This window comes from Orycteropus afer, unplaced genomic scaffold (genome assembly GCF_000298275.1).
Source record: "Orycteropus afer afer isolate SDZICR_OR568_19922 unplaced genomic scaffold, OryAfe1.0 scaffold00266, whole genome shotgun sequence".
In the NCBI taxonomy this organism is placed as follows: domain Eukaryota; kingdom Metazoa; phylum Chordata; class Mammalia; order Tubulidentata; family Orycteropodidae; genus Orycteropus; species Orycteropus afer.
In genome coordinates, this window is record NW_006921853.1 from 1,113,201 (window position 1) to 1,131,110 (window position 17,910).

The following is a 17,910-nucleotide window of genomic DNA, read 5'->3' on the forward strand; positions in this document are numbered from 1 at the left end:
CAACCCTGACGCACTCCCTTCTTGATTTTAAACCATGTAGTGTCCCCTTGTTCCGTTTGAATGACAGCCTCCTGGTCAAGGTACAGATTCCTCATGAGTACAATTAAGTGTTCAGGAATTCCCATTCTTCTCAATGTTATCCATAATTTTTCATAAACTCAGAGGGTGGGGGAAAAATCCATCAAGTAAACAATAATCAAATGGAGCAGGAGTGGCAATATCAATCTCTGATAAAATAGAGTTTAAGGCAGAATCCATCATAAAAGATAAACCAAACCAGACCCACTGCCATGGACTCTGTTCTGACTCATAGTGAACCCCATCAGGTTTCCAAGGCTGGGGTCTTAAAAGCTTGCAAGCTGGCATCCAGATGCAATTGTTGGTCTCTCCCTGTCCAGAGCAGGGAGGAATGAAGAAAGTCAAAGATGCAAGGAGACAGTTCAAAGCACTAATGGACCATGCAAAGCTCAGCTTCTACTAGCCTGAGACCAGAAGGACCAGATGGTACCCGACTGCCACTACCAACCGTTGTGATCAGGATCATGGGACAGGGTCCTGGACAGAGTGGGAGAAAAATGTAGAACAAGATTCAAAATTACAAAAAAAGACTAGACCCATTTGTCTGCGGGAAACTGGTGGAACCCCCATGATTATGGCCCTTTGGACATCCTTCAGGCCTGAAGCTAAACCCACCCCTGAGGATCACCTTTCAGCCAAGCAGTAGACGGGTGTATAGAGTGAACAGTGACACCCCTGAGCGTTCTGCTGCTCAGAACAATTAACCATGCAGGACGGGGCGGGGCAGCATTTGCCCCAGAGCAGAGTTCAGAGGGCACAAGATGAGTGATGGAAACGGAACCCAGGGAGGAAATGGAAAGAATCCAGGGAGGAAATGGAAAGAATGCTGTCACACTGAGGGGACTGTAACCTGTGTCACAAAGCAAATTGTATGCATTGTTGAATGTGAAACTAATGTGTTCTGTAAACGTTGAGCCAAATCACAATTCAAAAAAACAAAAGTTCAGGATTGAGGTCAGGCCCACCAAGATCAGCTGGATCAGGCTCTGCCTGCCCCCGGGGTCCCGTGATAGAGCATCAGGGAGTGACGCGTCCCGGCTGCCTCACAGTGCTCGGGAGGAGGCTGGGTAATGTGGTGGCAACTCAGGGACCAGTCATGTTCAGAGAGAATCAGGACACATGATTGTGTACAGAAGGATCTCAGCCGTGTGTAAAAGGACAAGCAATGCCTCAAAAGATTTAACAGTGATTGTCTGTGGCTGGTGAGACAATGAGTGCTTTTTTCCCTTCTCTTTTCTGTAGTTTTCAAATCATCTCTAATGAGTATGTATAATCATCCTATGAGAAAAAATCAACTTTATTTTTAAACACAAAGAAACGAGAATAGACTGCAATGTGCCAGCATTTCTACGATGAGAACAGAGTGAAATGTACCACCGTTTCATGATGCTCTGATGATCATGGTGCATATTTTCAAAGCTGTTAGTTAAGAAGCGAAAATAATAGGAATAGCGTTCATCCCAAGGAGATTATTTCCGTTTAGTTTTCTATCTGCCTCTCCCCACCCCTCAACCCCGTCCCCCGCTCCCATGGTCACTTCTATACTCGGTGGCATGTGGCTGGGCCTTGAGCAGGAGGCATGCTGGGAGCACTGCCCCTCAGGGTGGGGGTCCTTAGGAGTCCCTGCTCTGCTCCAAGTGCTGTGCTGGGCACTGGAGACACAGGAATAAAGAAGGGTCACTCCCCTGCCCCAGTGGACCTCCAAAGCAAGATGTATCCTACAGTTAGTGCCTCAAAGAAGATAAGAAGCGGCTTCATGGAGGTGATGGGGCCTTAGCGAGGGTGACCGGGGAAGGTTTCTGTGAGGGTGCGATGTGGGAGCAACAACACAGAAGATGAGCGGTCATCCCGAGACAGAGGGCCTTGCCAGCTGGGTGAGGTGAGAGGACAGAGTGAGCGCACACATCATGCACGTGGCCAGGGAGACAGAGTACAGGAGGGAAGTCGCTGATGAGCCTGAGCAGCAGGTGGGGACGAGCCTATCAAGGCTGCTCTTGACATGATGGGAAGCCTCGGAGGGCTGCGTCTCAAGGCCACTGTGGCTGCTGTTTCCAGAATGAACTGGACGTGCTCGGATACGGAAGCAGAAGGACCAGTTAAGAGGCTGGGAAAGTGCAGAAGTTCGAGTTACCTGTGAACAGCTGGCACTTGGTGATGGGTTCGATGTGTGGGGCTTGCGAGCAAGGGATATCCAGGAAGGCTCCTGAATCTGGAACCCAAACAACTCGTTTCACAGGGACCGTTCCCTGGAGAAGGACGTCATGCTTGGTAAGGGGGAGGGTCAGCGAAAGAGGGGAAGGCCCTCAACAAGATGGATCGACACAGTGGCTACGGCAGTGGGCTCAAGTACAGCAAGGATCGTGGAGCTGGTGTGGGACCGGGCGGTGTTTCATTCTGCTGTGCGTGGGGTCTCTGTGAGTCGGAGATGACTCGGCAGCACCTAACAACAACAAAGTAGGTCAGCGAGGAAGGGGAGGAGCATCAACGAGATGGACCGACACAGTGGGTGCAGTGATGAGCTCGGGGACAGCAGGGATCGTGGGGACAGGGCCAGGGTTTTGTTCTGTGGTACACGGGTCGCTAAGAGTCGGAGCCAACTCAACGGCACCTGACAACAACAACGAACAAGTCATTAGATGGAGCAGAAGGTCTAGGAGGGCCCGTCCTACCTGAGGAACTTTGCTGTGTGGCCTTGGCCAGGCCCTGTTGTGGGTCATGGCTGGGATTCCCCAGGAGGTCAGTGCTGGGTGAGAGGGTCCATGCCCGGAAAAGGGGAAGACACGAGTTTGCTGGGGTCAAGGGTCACAGCTAAGGAGGTGCCAGACCTGTCTCTGCAGGGTTTGGGTTTCTGCCCCAACGTTAATCACGCTCCAAAGGTCTGGTCAGGGAGTGGTTTCTGGCAGAGTGCGAGCTTTCTTCACGTTGAGACCCTGGTTCTTCTCGAACGAGGCCAGACCATCGCAGCCCTGCCCGTTGTGACCTCCGAGCTTGCCTGATGTGCTGGCAAGTGGCCCTTAGGCTTTGAGGAATTAAAGAAAACTTAAGTTCCGTTGCTAGAAGGATCACATGTGTTGAAGCCATAAAGTGGAAACCAGCCGTGCCTGAAGCTGGAATCTGCTTGTGAACCTCGAGTTTGAAGTGAAGGTGTCCCAGAGATGGGGCTCATCCTCACTGCATTCAGACTTGGGTGCAGCCTGCCCCCCGCCCCAAGCAGTTTCTGAACCCAGTCCTGCCTCTGCCCAGTACGGCAACAAGTGCTGATGCCCACACGAGGCTTTAAAAGTCGGAAGCCAAGAACCCATGACTCTGTTTCTGTTCCTTCGAGTCCTCCTTTCCCTGAGGCAAAGATGTCAGAATGGCTTGCTGCCCCAAAGATGGTGAGGGGGCTGAAGGAAGGACGTAGTGTATAAGGACACACTCGGGAGACACTGACAACTGTGGTATGAAAATGCCAGCTTGTGCACGCTCTGGCCCGACGATGCCTGAGACAGCAGGGCCCGCCTGCTGAGCCCGGACATCCCAGCCTTGGAGGCCCTCCCATGCGTCAGCACAAAGGGACATGGCACAGACTTAGTGCCAAGCGGGTCAGACAGTGTGGTGGCTTTTGACCCTTCCACATGGCACCAGGGAGCAGGCTAGGTCCTTTCACCCCTTTACGCCCCCGGCAGCCCTGCAGAACGCCTTTCTACCACATGCGTGCTACCGCTGCATGGCTGCATGTTACTGCGTGCTATTTGGGGAAGCCCATGACTCATTGTTGATTTAATTAGGGCTTGTTTTCAAATGAGACCAAACACTCTTACCTCTAATTAGTTTTCATGGATTATCTGACTTTGCTCCTTTGATTGCTTGTGTAATTTATGTATTGTCCTTGTTTGTTGTATAAACTCTGTGTGGTACCCCCTCATTTAGCACAATGAGTTCAAGTTAACTAGTTGGTCGGCCTTATGGCCCTTGTTTAAGATGTGCTGGTTATGATCCCCCACCATCACTAAAGGTTAGAGAACCTTCCTCTCTGGCAATTCGATACTCAATGCCGTTTTCTTTAATTTGATTTTTTAAAAACTCTTTAGAAAAGTATAAGCTGATTTGTTTTTAAGTATAAAGCACTGACATCATGTTTTCCAAAAAGGAAAAAAATATGAAAAGCATTCAACATGCAGACAGACCTGACGATAAAATTTCTTGGTACTTGTATATTTTTTAAGTGGTTCTTAAATTCCTGGACAGTAAACTGTGATGTGATAATACTATTGCATAAGTGGTCCTTTACCCAGAGGTCAGTTTCTAGGCTGGTGTGTCCTGGCCCAAAGAGCTCTGGTGGCATAGTGGGTAAGGCATTTGGATGCTAACCAGAAGGTTGGTGGTTCAAACCAGTTGCTCTGTGGGAGAAAGATGAGTCAGTCTACTTCCCTAAAGATTTACAGTCTTGGAAACCCAGTGAGGGTCACTGAGTCAGAATGAGCTCGATGACACTGGGTTTGGTTTTTGGTTTGGTGTCCTGGCCTGGACTCTGACCTTCCACATCTACCCTGACACCTGCAGATCCCAGAACTGAAGCGAGACATCAGCATCCCCGATTACTGCTGCTTGGGTGACAGGGAGGAAGACGAGATCACCATTAACGCCTGGTTTGGTCCCCAGGGCACCGTCTCCCCACTGCATCAGGATCCCCAGCAAAACTTCCTCGTCCAGGTGGTCGCTGCCTCTCCCCCTGCCCCCAGCCTCGCTAGGGGCCTGGCCACACCAGGCTCTTAACAGACAATGAAAATGACAAAAGAGAGATGTGCCCAGCCCCATGGTGAGGCCCCCTCCCAGGTCAGGGGTGCTTCCGGTGCGGTTGCTCCTGGATCAGGGCCTGTCGTCCTCTGAGAGCCCAGAGGGGAGAGCCCTGACCACAGCCCTGACCACAGCAGGGAGAATGTCCATCCTGGCAGCCCAGCCTCTCCTCTGCCTTCACATTGCCACCCATTGGAACCAGGCCAGCATCTTCCTGCTGGAACTCTTCCTGGGACCCAGGGAGAATGTGTGTGTTGAGAGGGGCAGAGCATCTAACTACTGTTGTGGAACCACTTCAGTTTTCTTAGGCAGAGAGATTTAACAAATTAGAACATTCTTATAGCCAAGCTGCCCATTAAAAAGAGCCAATACAGTAGTGGCAGAGAGCTTGGTTCTCAGACTGTCACCTGTTGACTTTGTGAACTTGGAAAGTCGCTTGACCTCTCTGCCTCAGTTTCCTCATCTGTAAAATGGGTGTGGTGATAAACCCTTCATAGGATTGACCTGAGGACTAATTAACATACATAAAGCAGTTAAAACTGTGCTTGGCACAGTCAACTGCTTAACTGTTACCTACAATGATGAGGTTTTCATTGAATTGTCATATAGTTGGAGGAAAAGCACATGCTGTGAACTCTTAGCACACGTGGGGTGGGGCCCACGGACCAGTAGTGGGTGGTGCGGAGGGGTGGGGGGTGTCAGTCAGGGGACAGCATTGGGCGGCATGGAGGGGTAGGGGGGTGTCGGGACAGTAGTAGACAACACGGGGGGGTGTCAGGACAGCAGTGGATGGCATGGAGGGGTGGGGGTTGTCAGTCAGGGGACAGCAGTGGGTAGCACGGAGGGGTGGGGGGTGTCGGTCGGGACAGCAGTGGGCGGCGTGGAGGGGTAGGGGGTGTCGGGACAGTAGTGGACAACATGGGGGGGTGTCAGTCAGGGGACAGCAGTGGGCGGCACAGAGGGTGGGGGGTGTTGGTCAGGGGACAGAAGTGGACAGGACAGGGGTGGGGGTGTCAGGACAGCAGTGGGCGGTGTGGAGGGGTGGGGGTGCTAGGTGTAGGGGCTGCAGAGTTGGTCAGGGGACAGCTGTGGGCAGCAAGGCCATGCTCCACAGTGAACCCCCAGCTGACTGTTGGGTCTCTCTCTCCCCAGGTGATTGGGAGGAAATACATCCAGCTGTATTCACCAAAGGACTCAGAGGCTTTATACCCTCATGACTCACACCTTCTTCACAACACAAGCCAGGTAGGCCTTCAGAGCCCGCTGCGACATCACAGACCCCCCGCCCCCAGCCCAGTCGGCTTGAGGAGAATGGCCCGTTTTGTTCCTACAGGTTGATGTGGAGAACCCGGACTTGGAGAAGTTCCCCAGGTTTGCTGAGGCCGCGTCCCTGTCCTGCATCCTGTCTCCTGGAGAGATCCTGTTCATCCCGGTCAAGTACTGGCACTACGTGCGGGCTCTGGACTTGAGCTTCTCAGTCAGCTTCTGGTGGTCATAGCCCGGCCTGCAGCTGGGCCTGGGATCTGGAGACAAGCTGTCACTGCCCAGGGGAGGGGCATCGGGGTGTGAGGGGTGTCCTACCCACAAGGACTTACCACGCAGACCCAACAGCTGACACCGAGGCCCGGGCATCGGGAAGCGTGAAGCAGTGGGAAAGGGCAGCGTGTGCAGTGGCTTCATTTACTGGGTTCAAAACCCAGCTCCACCTGTTCACTGCTGCGTGATTTGGAGCAGGTCACGCTGCGGTGCCCGAGTGTCCCTCTGGCGAGTAGAGCAGTGCCAGTGCGCAGCACCGAGGGCTTGGTGAGGTGTGTGTGAGTCACCGCTGGCTGCTCCTGTCACAGGCCTCGGTGATTACGACCAGTCCGTACTTTGTTGTGGGGATGGCTGCAGCCTGCAGGCCCAGGGGAGAGGTGGTGTGGGCCTGGTCTCGGGGGAGGCCTGCCTGCACACTCAGGAGCTGGACCTCTGCTGGGGAGACTGCTGTCCTCACGTGAGGCCGTCTAGCTTGGATGTCCCGCTGAGCACACACCTGCATCACCTGCTCCCGAATCAGGAAGCACCCGTCCACAGCATGTAGAAGCCCACTCTTCCTCCGTCCCCTTCCAGTCACCTCCACCCAGGATGACTGCTCTCCGGGGTGGGTTTCAGGCAGGGGAGAGACCCAGGCTCTCAGTAAAGACAGATGGCTGCTTTTAAACCTGCTCAAAACCTTGGCTGGTTGTGTTTTCACCATTAAAACGTTTCCCCAGTCCTCTGACTAAAGACAGGCAGACATATCCCAACAGCTTGGACCAGGAAAGGCCCCCTGCTTATTGGGAGAATCACAAATGGGTGGACATTAATACAAATACTGTCTGGGTTTTGACAACATACATAACATGAGATCATAAGGTAAAATTCACTCCAAAGCAGTCATAAAAGAACTCATTTTAAAAGCTAGCAAACCTTAAAATTTTTTTAAAGTGCAACTTCACTAATACTCAAAGATAGGCAAAGTAAAGATGCTTGTTACTAAATTAGCAAAGATGTTTAACTGTTTCACATCAGTGTGGATGGCAAGCTGTCCTGTTGGTGGATTCAGCTTGACAGAATTGTTGCAGAAACCAGGACCCTTAAATATTGATGCTTACCTTTGGATCTAGTGATTCCCAATTCTAAGAATCCATCCGAAGGAAACAGAGGGTGGTCAAGGATGCACGCACAGCAGTGACCGTCACAGCATTATCTGTAACAGCAACTAGACATTCTCCGTCATGTCAGTAAGAAACAGCCAGCAAGACTGATTCCACCATCGAACACTGAAGATAGATAAGGGTGAATGGGAAATGGTTACTGTGTCATAAAGTACACTGCTCTGTGTTCTTAATTTTTAGATAGACATTCTTATATGTGTGTATGTATATGTATACATGTGTGCATGCATGAATGCGTGTGTGTGCATATCCCAAAGAAAATGCTCCAAATAAACTGTAGCTGTATCTGGGCCAGTCAGGAGATGATACAGGATTTGATTTTACCTCTATAATTTCATATTTTTTAATAATGTAAGAAACCAGGAAAAAATAAATGCAATTTATTTTGTAAATAACTTGTTCAACCACATATCACTGCTGCCTGTTCTGGGGCAGGGACATATGAGGCCCCAGGGAGAGCTAGGGAAAGATGGTGACCCTCGGTCCTCAGGGAGCGGTGGTGTTGAGGGGAGACAGACCCACAGGCAAGGATCGCAGACCTGGTGACTACTGTGGCGCTGGATGCCATGAGAAATGGGTCACGTGGAGGGAGGGAGGATGGGCTCAAGAAGTAGAGGCCAGAGTCGACTGGAAGGATGCAGAGGGTCTTCCAAGGAGACAGATGGGCCTCAAGACCGAGGTACCAGCACAGTGATGTCAGGACGGCTGGGGCCCAACGTGGGGCAAGGAAAGTGGTCCAAGATGAAATGAAAGGAGCAGCAAGATTCTGGACTGTGCAGACCCCTGACAGCCAGATGGGGGGGGGGTTTCCTTCAGTTTACGACAAACCCAGTTCAAATGAGTTTAAGCTGAAGGAAAGCAAACAAACGATGTGGATGTATTGTTCCCATTAGCAGGAAAGGACTCCGGGGGCATCCTGAGAACAGCTGGAAGAGCTGTGGGAGGAAGTCTGGGCTCGGGCCTCCACGGCCAGGCCTCTTCCCAGCCACCTCACCCCCACAGGTCTCCGCTGGCTGCCTTCTTCACCTTCTTGCAGACAGGCCTTCTCCATAGCGCAGCTCATACCCTCCAGCACCGTGACCCACGGGCACAGCTGCTTGTCCACCAGCTCCACATCAAGGAACCCCGGGGAGGACTGCTTAGTGCAGCCCAGGACATATGCCTGCCCCATGACCAGAAGCACAGGGGGGAGGGGGCACTGCTGGGCAGCAGAAACTAACCACAAATGCCCTCCATCACCGGGCCAGGAAATTAGGGTCTTACCCTATAGGCCTTGGGGGCCCCTGAGTTTTAAGCAGAGAGAACATCATAATGTGTGTTTATTTTTCATTTTTTAAAATTTGTATTTTTGTTAAAAATTTACACAGCAAAACATACCCCAGTTCTACAGTTTCTACACGTTCAAGTCAGTGTTGCTGATGACATCCTTCAAACTGCGTGCCCACACTCACCCTCCTTTTCCAAACCTTTCCTCCACCCTTAACATACTCTGCCCCCCCCCAAGCTTCCTAACCTTTCGAGTTGCTGTCGTCAATCTGATCCCATGTAGATTGTTGTTTAAAAGAGCCCAGTGCTCAAGACAGACATTCTTAACTAACTAAACTACAGTTTTCAGAAGACTCCAGGGGCTATTTTTGGTTTAAGGTTTAAAGATTCTCTCAGGCAAGTGCTGAGGGGTTCATCCAGCCTCCGTGGCTCCAGAAAGACTGGATTCCATGAGAGTTTGAAATTCTGTTCTGTACCCCCCCACCCCCCTTTGAGCAGGATTATTTATAAACTCTTTGATTAAAACATGCAGTAAGGGAGCGGGGCACCATCCAGTTTTGGTCTCATGGCAAAGGAGGCAGTTGTTCCTGGAGGCAACACAGTTGTTTCCTCCTCCTATTCCTGACTCTCCTACCTCTTGCTCCGGGCAAATAAAGACCAACTATTGTACCTTGGATAGCCACTTGCAAGCTTTTAAAACCCCAGGCACTGAACACAGAGGCAGAACAGAAGCACTAAAAATGGTATGTTCCATGAAACCATGACCCTAAACCTGTAAACCAGGAAACCAAATCCCATGAGGTGTTTGGTTATACATCAGCCACCTCAGCCAATAAAAATATGGATCACACAACATCAGGATGTGGGTTTTTCTAAAACTATTGGCTGCTAGCAAGGTGGGGGATGGGCAGGCCAGGAGACCTGCAAGGGACCCTAATCCAGGTGTGTGTGTGAATGAAGACGGGCAGCAGGTCTGAAGAGGCAAACGGAGCTGCCCAGTGAACTCAGCAGGACTCTGTGATTAGGTATTTGTGAGACTGTTTATTCCGCTGTATCTGGCATCACTAATCCCTACTTTTTTATATGAAGCATTTACACCAAATATCCACACCGCTGAAGGGAGGAGGAATGCCACCCTGCCCAGCATATTTGCCTTTACTCAAAAGAGTGGAGGAAGCTCCGTACAGAGGAGCCATACGTAACTTAAGAGAGCCACATGGGCAACTCACACCTCTGCCCCCACCCAAGACGGACTGTGTGGCTCTAGCTGCCATAGTGGCCCAGTCTTACAAGCCCATCTATCCCAGCTATCAGGTCCCACTTCTGCTCAAGATGCTGTTGAAGAATTATACTGTAATGCAGAGTGCCTCTAAAGCTAGGGACTAGAGGAAAAATTCATTAAAACACGATCTTGAGGTCTGGCTGCCTCAAGCAAATGTCCCTTGTCACATGAGACGAACACAGAAGATGACATCTCACATCCTGTCAAGGCTCCAATGTTGCCAGGAATCAACGGCTACAGGGCTGGCTCTAGCTCCATGAGGAATGTGGACTCTGGAGGTGGGCTTGGAATGAAAGCACCATGCAGCCAAGGGGAGGTAGCAAGTATGAAGACCCCAGCCAGGCACCCAGTCAGCCCAACAGGTATGGCGAGGGCCTGCTCAATGCCAAAAGGCCTGCACTGGGCACTGAATACATGGCATTGGGCCAGACATGGCCACTGCTCTTTTGGTATTTGATTTAATCTTGGAGGGAGATGGACAATAAAACAAGTGAATGCAAATAGTGAAAAGTGCTATGAAGATTAGAAAATGGGAGCAGGAGATGGATTGTTTGGGACAAGAAGCCGGAATGAGCAGGAGGCCCGTATTGGCCATGAGATTGGCGGGACGAGCTCCCAACGGTAGGTACTGAGGCCGTCAGGAAAGTCTTGGCGGAGTAAGGCTGGAGCAGAGGGAGCTGAGCAGGGAGGGGAGATGGAGAGACAGCAGGGTGGGGCATGAAGAGGCCAGGTCGCGCGGGCTTTAGCAGCAGTGGGAAGGGGTTCTGGATCTGGACCCAACGAGCAGAGGGAAGGTGGCACAGCGTGAGGCAGGGGGTGGTGTGATCTGGTTATGCCACTGTCAGGTTCCCACGGTTCAGACGCAGCTGAGTCCGAGCTGGTAACCAGCAAGCCCCAGCACTCTGCCTCTGAGGACACTGCTCTATGGCCACCTGTGACCAGTCTCCCCCACCCCCGTTCTTTCGCATAAATACCAACCCAGACTCCCTAAAGCATGCACCGTATCTCCTCACTCCCGGGCACTCCCCAGCTAAAATTCTGACATAGAATTCCCAACTCCTCAGTCTGACATTCAGGGCCTTTGTGGCCTGGCCCGTCTGTCACCTGCACAGCCCTACCTTTCACGGCTCTGCTCTCCGGTCACGGCCCTGCCTTTGTCAGTCCAAGAGTTCCTGACTGGATCAGTGCAACTCAGTGCCAGGCCCTTCTCCACACAGACAGAAACATGAGCGCCTGGGGGTGACACTAGGTCAAGCCTCTCCTGAAGCCAGGCCATCTCCAGCCCCATCATCTAGTCCCATCTCTGGCTTGTTGAAGCCAGTTTGAGTTGGGTTTTGTATCACTTACAGTGGAGGGGTCCTCTCTGGGGTGGGGGAGGAGAGCGAGAGGGCCAGAACTGTGCTCGTGTGGAAGACTGACGATGGAGGACGTGCAGGGAGACGGGGGACTGGGAGCTGGAGGGGGCAACCCACTAGTCAGGCAAAGGAAGAGGCAGGAAACGAGGGCAGGGTATCCAGGCAGAGAGACTAAGGTGTGCAAAGGTCCAGAAGGGAGAAACGGGCTGTTCCAGTTAGGATCTGAAAGAAACGGCGTACCACTGAGAAGTAGGGAAGAGAGGAGCAGAGATGAGCAGGGGCCTCAGCATCTGGGCCACAGGAGTCCTGTTAAGAGTTCAGCCCCCACCCCTTGTCTTCAATGGCGGGTGGCATGTTCAGACCTGCCTTGTGGGAAGATCACTCTGGGAAAGCAGACTGGAGGAGCCAGGACAGTGCTGCTGCAGAAGTGTAGGGGCTGGGGCCCTGGCCTGGGCAGGTGGGCTGGACAGCACTTGGTGACTGACTCGATGCAGGAGGGCCAGGAGGAAGAGGAAACTAGGCTACCTCTCCAGCCTTTGAAGAACAGTCGGATGGGCAGGGCTGCCACTCACAAGAGAGGAAGCAGAAGGGATCCTGGGAAGAAGAGCACAGGTCCAGCCACGTCTGCCAGACACATGCCCATTCAGGCCAGCTGGGCCTTGGGCTAGAGGAGGGACCAGATGCTAGGAAGGCCAAGGCCGGGGCTCACAAGTGCAGGCACAGGACCAGCCAGGTATCAATGGGATGACTGACGGAAGCTGGGGACTGAGGCAAAGTCACGTTGGCCAAGGATCGCGAGCTGCCCTGGACGGCAGTGGCTCAGGTTCTGTTGTGCAGAAGGAGTTCTGCTAATGTCACCTGCTCAGAACCAAACCCAGGGCTTCCAAGTTCTCATCTGCACTCCAGGAAAGAAGGAATGGCCGACACAAAACTTCATACAGAGAGTCACAGACCACAGACAGAGGTCACAGCAACTGCTTAGGATACTTTTATTCCAAACCTGTTAATACGTGAACATAAGAGTAAAAGAGCTGATTCACGTGGAAACGTGAAGACCTGACGACCTCCCTTCCAAGCAGGGCTGTGTCAGTCAACCCACAGCAGTGCCCGCTGCTAATGCTGCCGGGATCGCAAGGACTTTCTGTTCGCTTTGGAGACACCAGCAGCCTCCCTCTCCTTCTCAGGGTTGAAGACTTCTGCACACAGAAAAGCCCGGGAAGACGCTGTGCATGACAGGGCTGGCCGCACAGCGGCTCATGACCACAGTGACGTTCCTTGTGCCCCAGGACTCTACCACGTGGCATGTGTCACTGCTCAACCTTCTCCCTACCCACCGGCAAGGACAGCAGACTTAGCCCTCATCTACAGATCGACAAACTGAAGGAGCTGTGGACACTGCTTTCACTCCCCCCTCCTGAGGTGGCTGCCCCCGGGAGCCTTCCTAGACCAGCACCTCATAAGTCTTGTCATTTCTGCTGGGTCTAGAGGGCCCTCTGGAGAAGTGCAAGCAAGCAGGCCTAGAGGCTGCTTCAACTTAGGGGACTTGGGTCCTGTTGATGTGAAAACACACGTGCTGTGGAACCCTTCCTTTAAGGGCTACCTGGCTCCAAGTGCTTTCTCAGGGCCAGGGACCAGATGCCGGACACCAACCTGTGAGCTGCTCAGGACTACAAACCTGGTATCTCATGGGGCCAGTAGTCGTTACAGTGGGGGCAGCGTGGTTCGGAAACAGACTGGAAATACTTGGCCACACAAGGTAAATGCATCCTGATCCCGCAGGTTTCGCAGCTCTGACCCTGAAATGAGAAAGGCTGGCTGTGAGCCCTGCATACCCCTCTGTGTTTCATAGACTTTCTGGGAAGCTGCTAGAAAATTTCCAGAAAGTTATATAATTTTTATTTCCCACACCACAAATTAATAATGATAATAATCCCAGAGTCCTTAGTGTTGTATCAAAGAATTCTGAACAGTCAGTGCAGGCAGCCTTCTCAGAATGACAATCAGAAAGAACACAGAGTCAGGGCCAGAGCACGTGGCACCCACAGGCCAGCCCAACAGAGCAGCACAGCCAGCCCTGAGGCCGCCAGGCCCTGCACAGGCAGGCCCTGCACGCGCACAGCCTGCAGTGAGGGCAAACCAGAGCCGCTCTTCAGAAAGGCAACTAGCAATGTGGATCGAAGGCTTGGAAAAAGCATGTGCACCCTTCGCCCCAGAAATCCCACTTCCAGGAGCTCAGCTCAAGGAAATAAGCAACAGGAACCCAGGATGAATGTGCAAAGAGCCTTCTCACAAAGTCATTCACAGTAGCAAAAAAGCAAAACTTGAAAAGGAGACCTCAACGTCTAGCACCAGTCCAGTGGTCAAAGCCTCACAAAGGGATTGTATGCCATCTACAAGTGATGGCCTAGAGAAACACTCACACAGAGGGAAAACTCATACAGTTCACCATGTAACTGGTTACAAGAGACTTATGAGAGCCTTTCGGATGAAAAATAAAGCAACAGAGAACACTTGGACTAGAACAAGAGGAAGCAGGGAGGAGAAAAGGGTGCACTCGTGTGGGCAGCAGCCAGGTGTGGTGTCCCTCGATATCTCCAAGGAGATGCCCTCCATCTGCTCACTCAGAGGACATACTGGCCACGCGCTGGGCCAGGAGAACTGTGGACGGTCCTAGTGAGGAGCCCTGCCCGCCCGCCCGCCCACTGACACCGTACCTGGATGAGCAGGCCATGGCAGATGTTGCACATCTTCACAGCATCGGGGTATGTCTCCCGGATGTACTGCCCCATCTCCAGGATGGCCCGGCCGTGCAGGGTGAACTCCCCTTCTTTCTGCAGGGACAGCGATGGGAGACGGCACCTCAGACCACTGGCACCCCAGGCCCACTGCCACTCAGGGCTCTGTTCAGACTGTCCCCTACCCAAGGTCTGGACATCCCTTGCCTCTGGAGGTTTCCCCAGTCCCAGCCAAGAAGTGTCAGTCTCCCCTTGGCAGAGTCTCAGCTGGGCAGACTTGGGCCAAGGCCTAACAGGAAATGGAGCCAACAGCCTCCACACCTTCTCCACACCTGCTTGTGCCCTCACAGACCTGAAGCACTCAGTGTGCACAGCAGCCCAAGAGCAATGCAGCCCCGTCACCACCTTCTACAGACAGGAGGCCGAGGCTGGGAAAGGGCAGGCAGTCTTCCCAAGGCTCAAACCCAAGACATTCTCCCAGAGTGTGTGCTCCTTCCCCCACCCCAGTGTACCCCTTCCCACTCCCCAAAACAGCACATCAGATACTTCTGCAGCACTGATAAACCTTCCCACCTCACTTTACAGGTGACACTGGAAACTGAGTCCAGAGAAGGCAGGAGCAGCCCCAAATCACACACTGGGCTCAGGGCCTCCAATGGAAGCTGGGCCTCTAAGTCCCCACACGAGGGCCCAGTCCACACACCTGAAATCCCAGGGAAAGCCCAGAGCATGTAAACAATGTGGCTGCAAAGGTCGACTCTATCGCCAAGTTACAGGACACAGGCAGGGCTGAGGGAGACCCGGTACAATGTGGCTGCAATGGTCGACTCTATCGCCAGTTACAGGACACAGGCAGGGCTGAGGGAGACCCGGTACAGAGGGCAAAACCTCCAATGCAACGAGAGCCCATTTAAGTTCATTTTATGTTTCATCAAAGTTAACCTCACACCATACACAAAAACAAATTTAAAACAGATTAAGGACCTAAATGTGAAAACTGAAACCATGAAATTTTTAGAAGAAAATACAGGTTAATGCTGCCAGGCCAGCTTCTACAGCGATTATTTCATATAATAACAAAAGCACAGACAGCAAAGACAACATAAATAAATGGGACCTCATAAAAATGAAAAACTTTTGCTTAACAAAACACTTCACCAAAAAAGTGAAAAGACAAGCTGTAGAGTGGGAGAATACCTTCAGAAACTCTGTATCTGTTAAGAATCTACTAACCAAAATATCTATAAAACTTTGACAACAACAAAAAGACAAATAACCCAATCAGAAAATGGGCAAAGGACTTGAATAGACATTGACTAAAGAGGACATGACAAGATGCTCACCATCATCAGCCATCAGAGATTCAAATCAAAACCCCAGTGAGAGGAGGCGGAGCAAGATGGCACTAACCCACACAACAATGAATAACAAGCACAGACCAGGATCTCAGAACTCAGGACCGTGGCTGAGGTGTTGGAGAGTCAGAATTGAGTCAGACGCAGGGGAGAGGAGGTTCAGGGGTGGCACAGAAGCTGGGAGAACCTACCAACTAACATCAAGAGTATTCGCTCATCACAGCCATTTTGGGATAGGACTCGGCAACACCCCAAACAGGGAGCACAGGAAAGGGGCTAATGTGGGGAAGCTGTAGCCCAAGTTTTTCAGACGATGCAGATTGGCAGTGGGAGTTCGTGAGCCATGCAACTGAGAGGGGGCAAAGGGAGACCCTGACACTGTGACAGACTGCTGCTGAATCCCACGGAGGCCCGAGTTGGATGACACTGGGACTAGGAGGAACTGAAAGGGCACTACACCACCAGAGCTCCTCAGAAACAACCTAAGTGCCCATCAGTGGGTGAATGGATAAACAAACAATGGTACATATGCACAACGGACTACTATGCAACATTAAAGAAAAATGAAGAATCCACGAGACACCACCTAACATGAATGAAACTGGAGGATATTATGCTGAATGAAATAAGCCAATCACAAAAGGACAAGTACTGTATGAGTCCAATGTTATAAACAGTCAAGTGAGGTATTCTCCCACTCTACAGCTTGTCTTTTCACTTTTTGGTAAAGTGTTTTGATAAGAAAAAGTTTTTAATTTTCATGAGGTCCCATTTATTTATTTTGTCTTTTGCTGTTTGCTGTGTGGGGGGTCTTAAAAACTTGTTACATGCAGAAAGAAACATTCTTTGATGGTTACCAAGGATGGGAGAGGTAGGGAGGAGAGGGAAAATTACTAACTAGGTAAGAGACACTTATTAATCTGGGTGAAGGGGAAGGCAGTAAGTGGGTGACCAAAACACTAAGAAAAAGAAAGACAAGGAGAGGAGAGCAAAAGGTACAGACGACAAAGGTAAATACTATTACACATACACTCCTGAATTATCAGTTAACGACACCATTAATCTATGAGTGGATACATACACAGGTAGACAAGCAAGATGATGACATATGGATAGATCAATGGACTATATCTATGTGTACGTGCTATAAATATATCCATGTATTTAGTAGAGCTGAGCTCTGGTAGAGTAGTGCCTAAGGCATTTGACTGCTAACCAGAAGCCTAGCGGTTCAAACCCACCAGCCACTCCTCAGAAGGAAAGTTGAGCAATCTACTTCTGTAGTGATATCACCTCTGAAACCCAAGAAGGGGTTGCTATGAGTCGGCTCTGACTCCACGGCAGTGAGTTTGGTTTTGGTTTTGATAGTAGAGCTATCAGCGGGCAAAGTTATGAAAACTTCTTATCCATAACCAACACCTTGAGGGAATGAGTTGCGGGGCTGGGGACTCAGGACTACAGCCTTGGTAGACATCAAGGTCAACTGGTGTAGCACAGTCCACAAAGACTATGTTCTACAACTTACTTTGGTTAGTGACTGGGGTCTTAGAAGCTTGTGAACAGCCATCTAAGGTACAACTATTGGTCTCTCCTGCACTGGAGCAAAAACGAGTGAAGAAAATCATAGACACAAGGAAACAATTAGCCCAAGGGACCAGCAGACTACGCAAACCTCATCCTCCACTACTCTGAGACCAGAAGATCTAGATGGTGCCCAACTACTACTGCTGACTGCTCTGAAAGGGATCACAATGGGAGGTCCTGGATAGAGTGTGAGAAGAATGTGGAACACAACTCAAAGTCATAAAAAAAGACCAGGCTTACTGGCCTGACAGAGACTGATGGAGTCCCCAAGCTATGGCCTTTAGTGACCCTTCAAGCCTGGAACTGAACTCAACACTGTGGCTCAACCTTCAGCCAAACAGTAGACAGAACTACGGGTGAACAATAACATCAGACATATACATATTCCTTAGAACAATCAACCACATGAGAGAAAAAGAGCAGCATTTGCCCAGGGATCGAGCTCAGAAGGCAGGACAGGAAAGAAGGATGAACGGAAATGGTCACCACGGGGAGGAGGTGGGAATAATGCTGTTACGTTATATGGACCACATTCAATGTCACCAAACAAATTATGGATGAACAGTTGCATGGAAAACCAATTTGCTCTGTAAACTTTCACTCAAAGCACAAGACTGGAAAAAAAAAAAATTTGACAATAGCAACTCAAAAGATTAAATAGGGGAGGTGGGGCAAGATGGCGGACTAGGCAGAAGGATTGCACAGACCCTCTTCAACAAAGAAAAGGGAAACCAATAAATACAGACACAGAAGATAATCTTGGACCCCTGAGCCTTGAAG

General features: G+C 51.0%; 2 protein-coding genes across 2 annotated transcripts in view; one reads left to right on the top strand and one right to left on the bottom strand.

Annotated features, from left to right (window-relative positions):
* The window catches only part of KDM8 (lysine demethylase 8), a 22,112-nt gene extending 15,757 nt beyond the window's left edge, over nt 1-6,355 (top strand). Inside the window, exons 5-7 of the mRNA XM_007950281.1 lie at nt 4,624-4,773; nt 6,010-6,102; nt 6,191-6,355. Coding sequence (XP_007948472.1) covers nt 4,624-4,773; nt 6,010-6,102; nt 6,191-6,355 — 408 coding nt within the window. The remainder of the gene's footprint in view (nt 1-4,623; nt 4,774-6,009; nt 6,103-6,190) is intronic.
* Nucleotides 6,356-12,569: 6,214 nt separating this feature from the next.
* NSMCE1 (NSE1 homolog, SMC5-SMC6 complex component) overlaps nt 12,570-17,910 on the bottom strand; it is a 52,114-nt gene continuing 46,773 nt past the window's right edge. Inside the window, exons 6-8 of the mRNA XM_007950164.2 lie at nt 14,171-14,287; nt 13,132-13,252; nt 12,570-12,652 (exon numbers count right to left, since the gene is read on the bottom strand). Of these exons, the coding sequence (XP_007948355.2) occupies nt 12,570-12,652; nt 13,132-13,252; nt 14,171-14,287 (321 nt within the window). The remainder of the gene's footprint in view (nt 12,653-13,131; nt 13,253-14,170; nt 14,288-17,910) is intronic.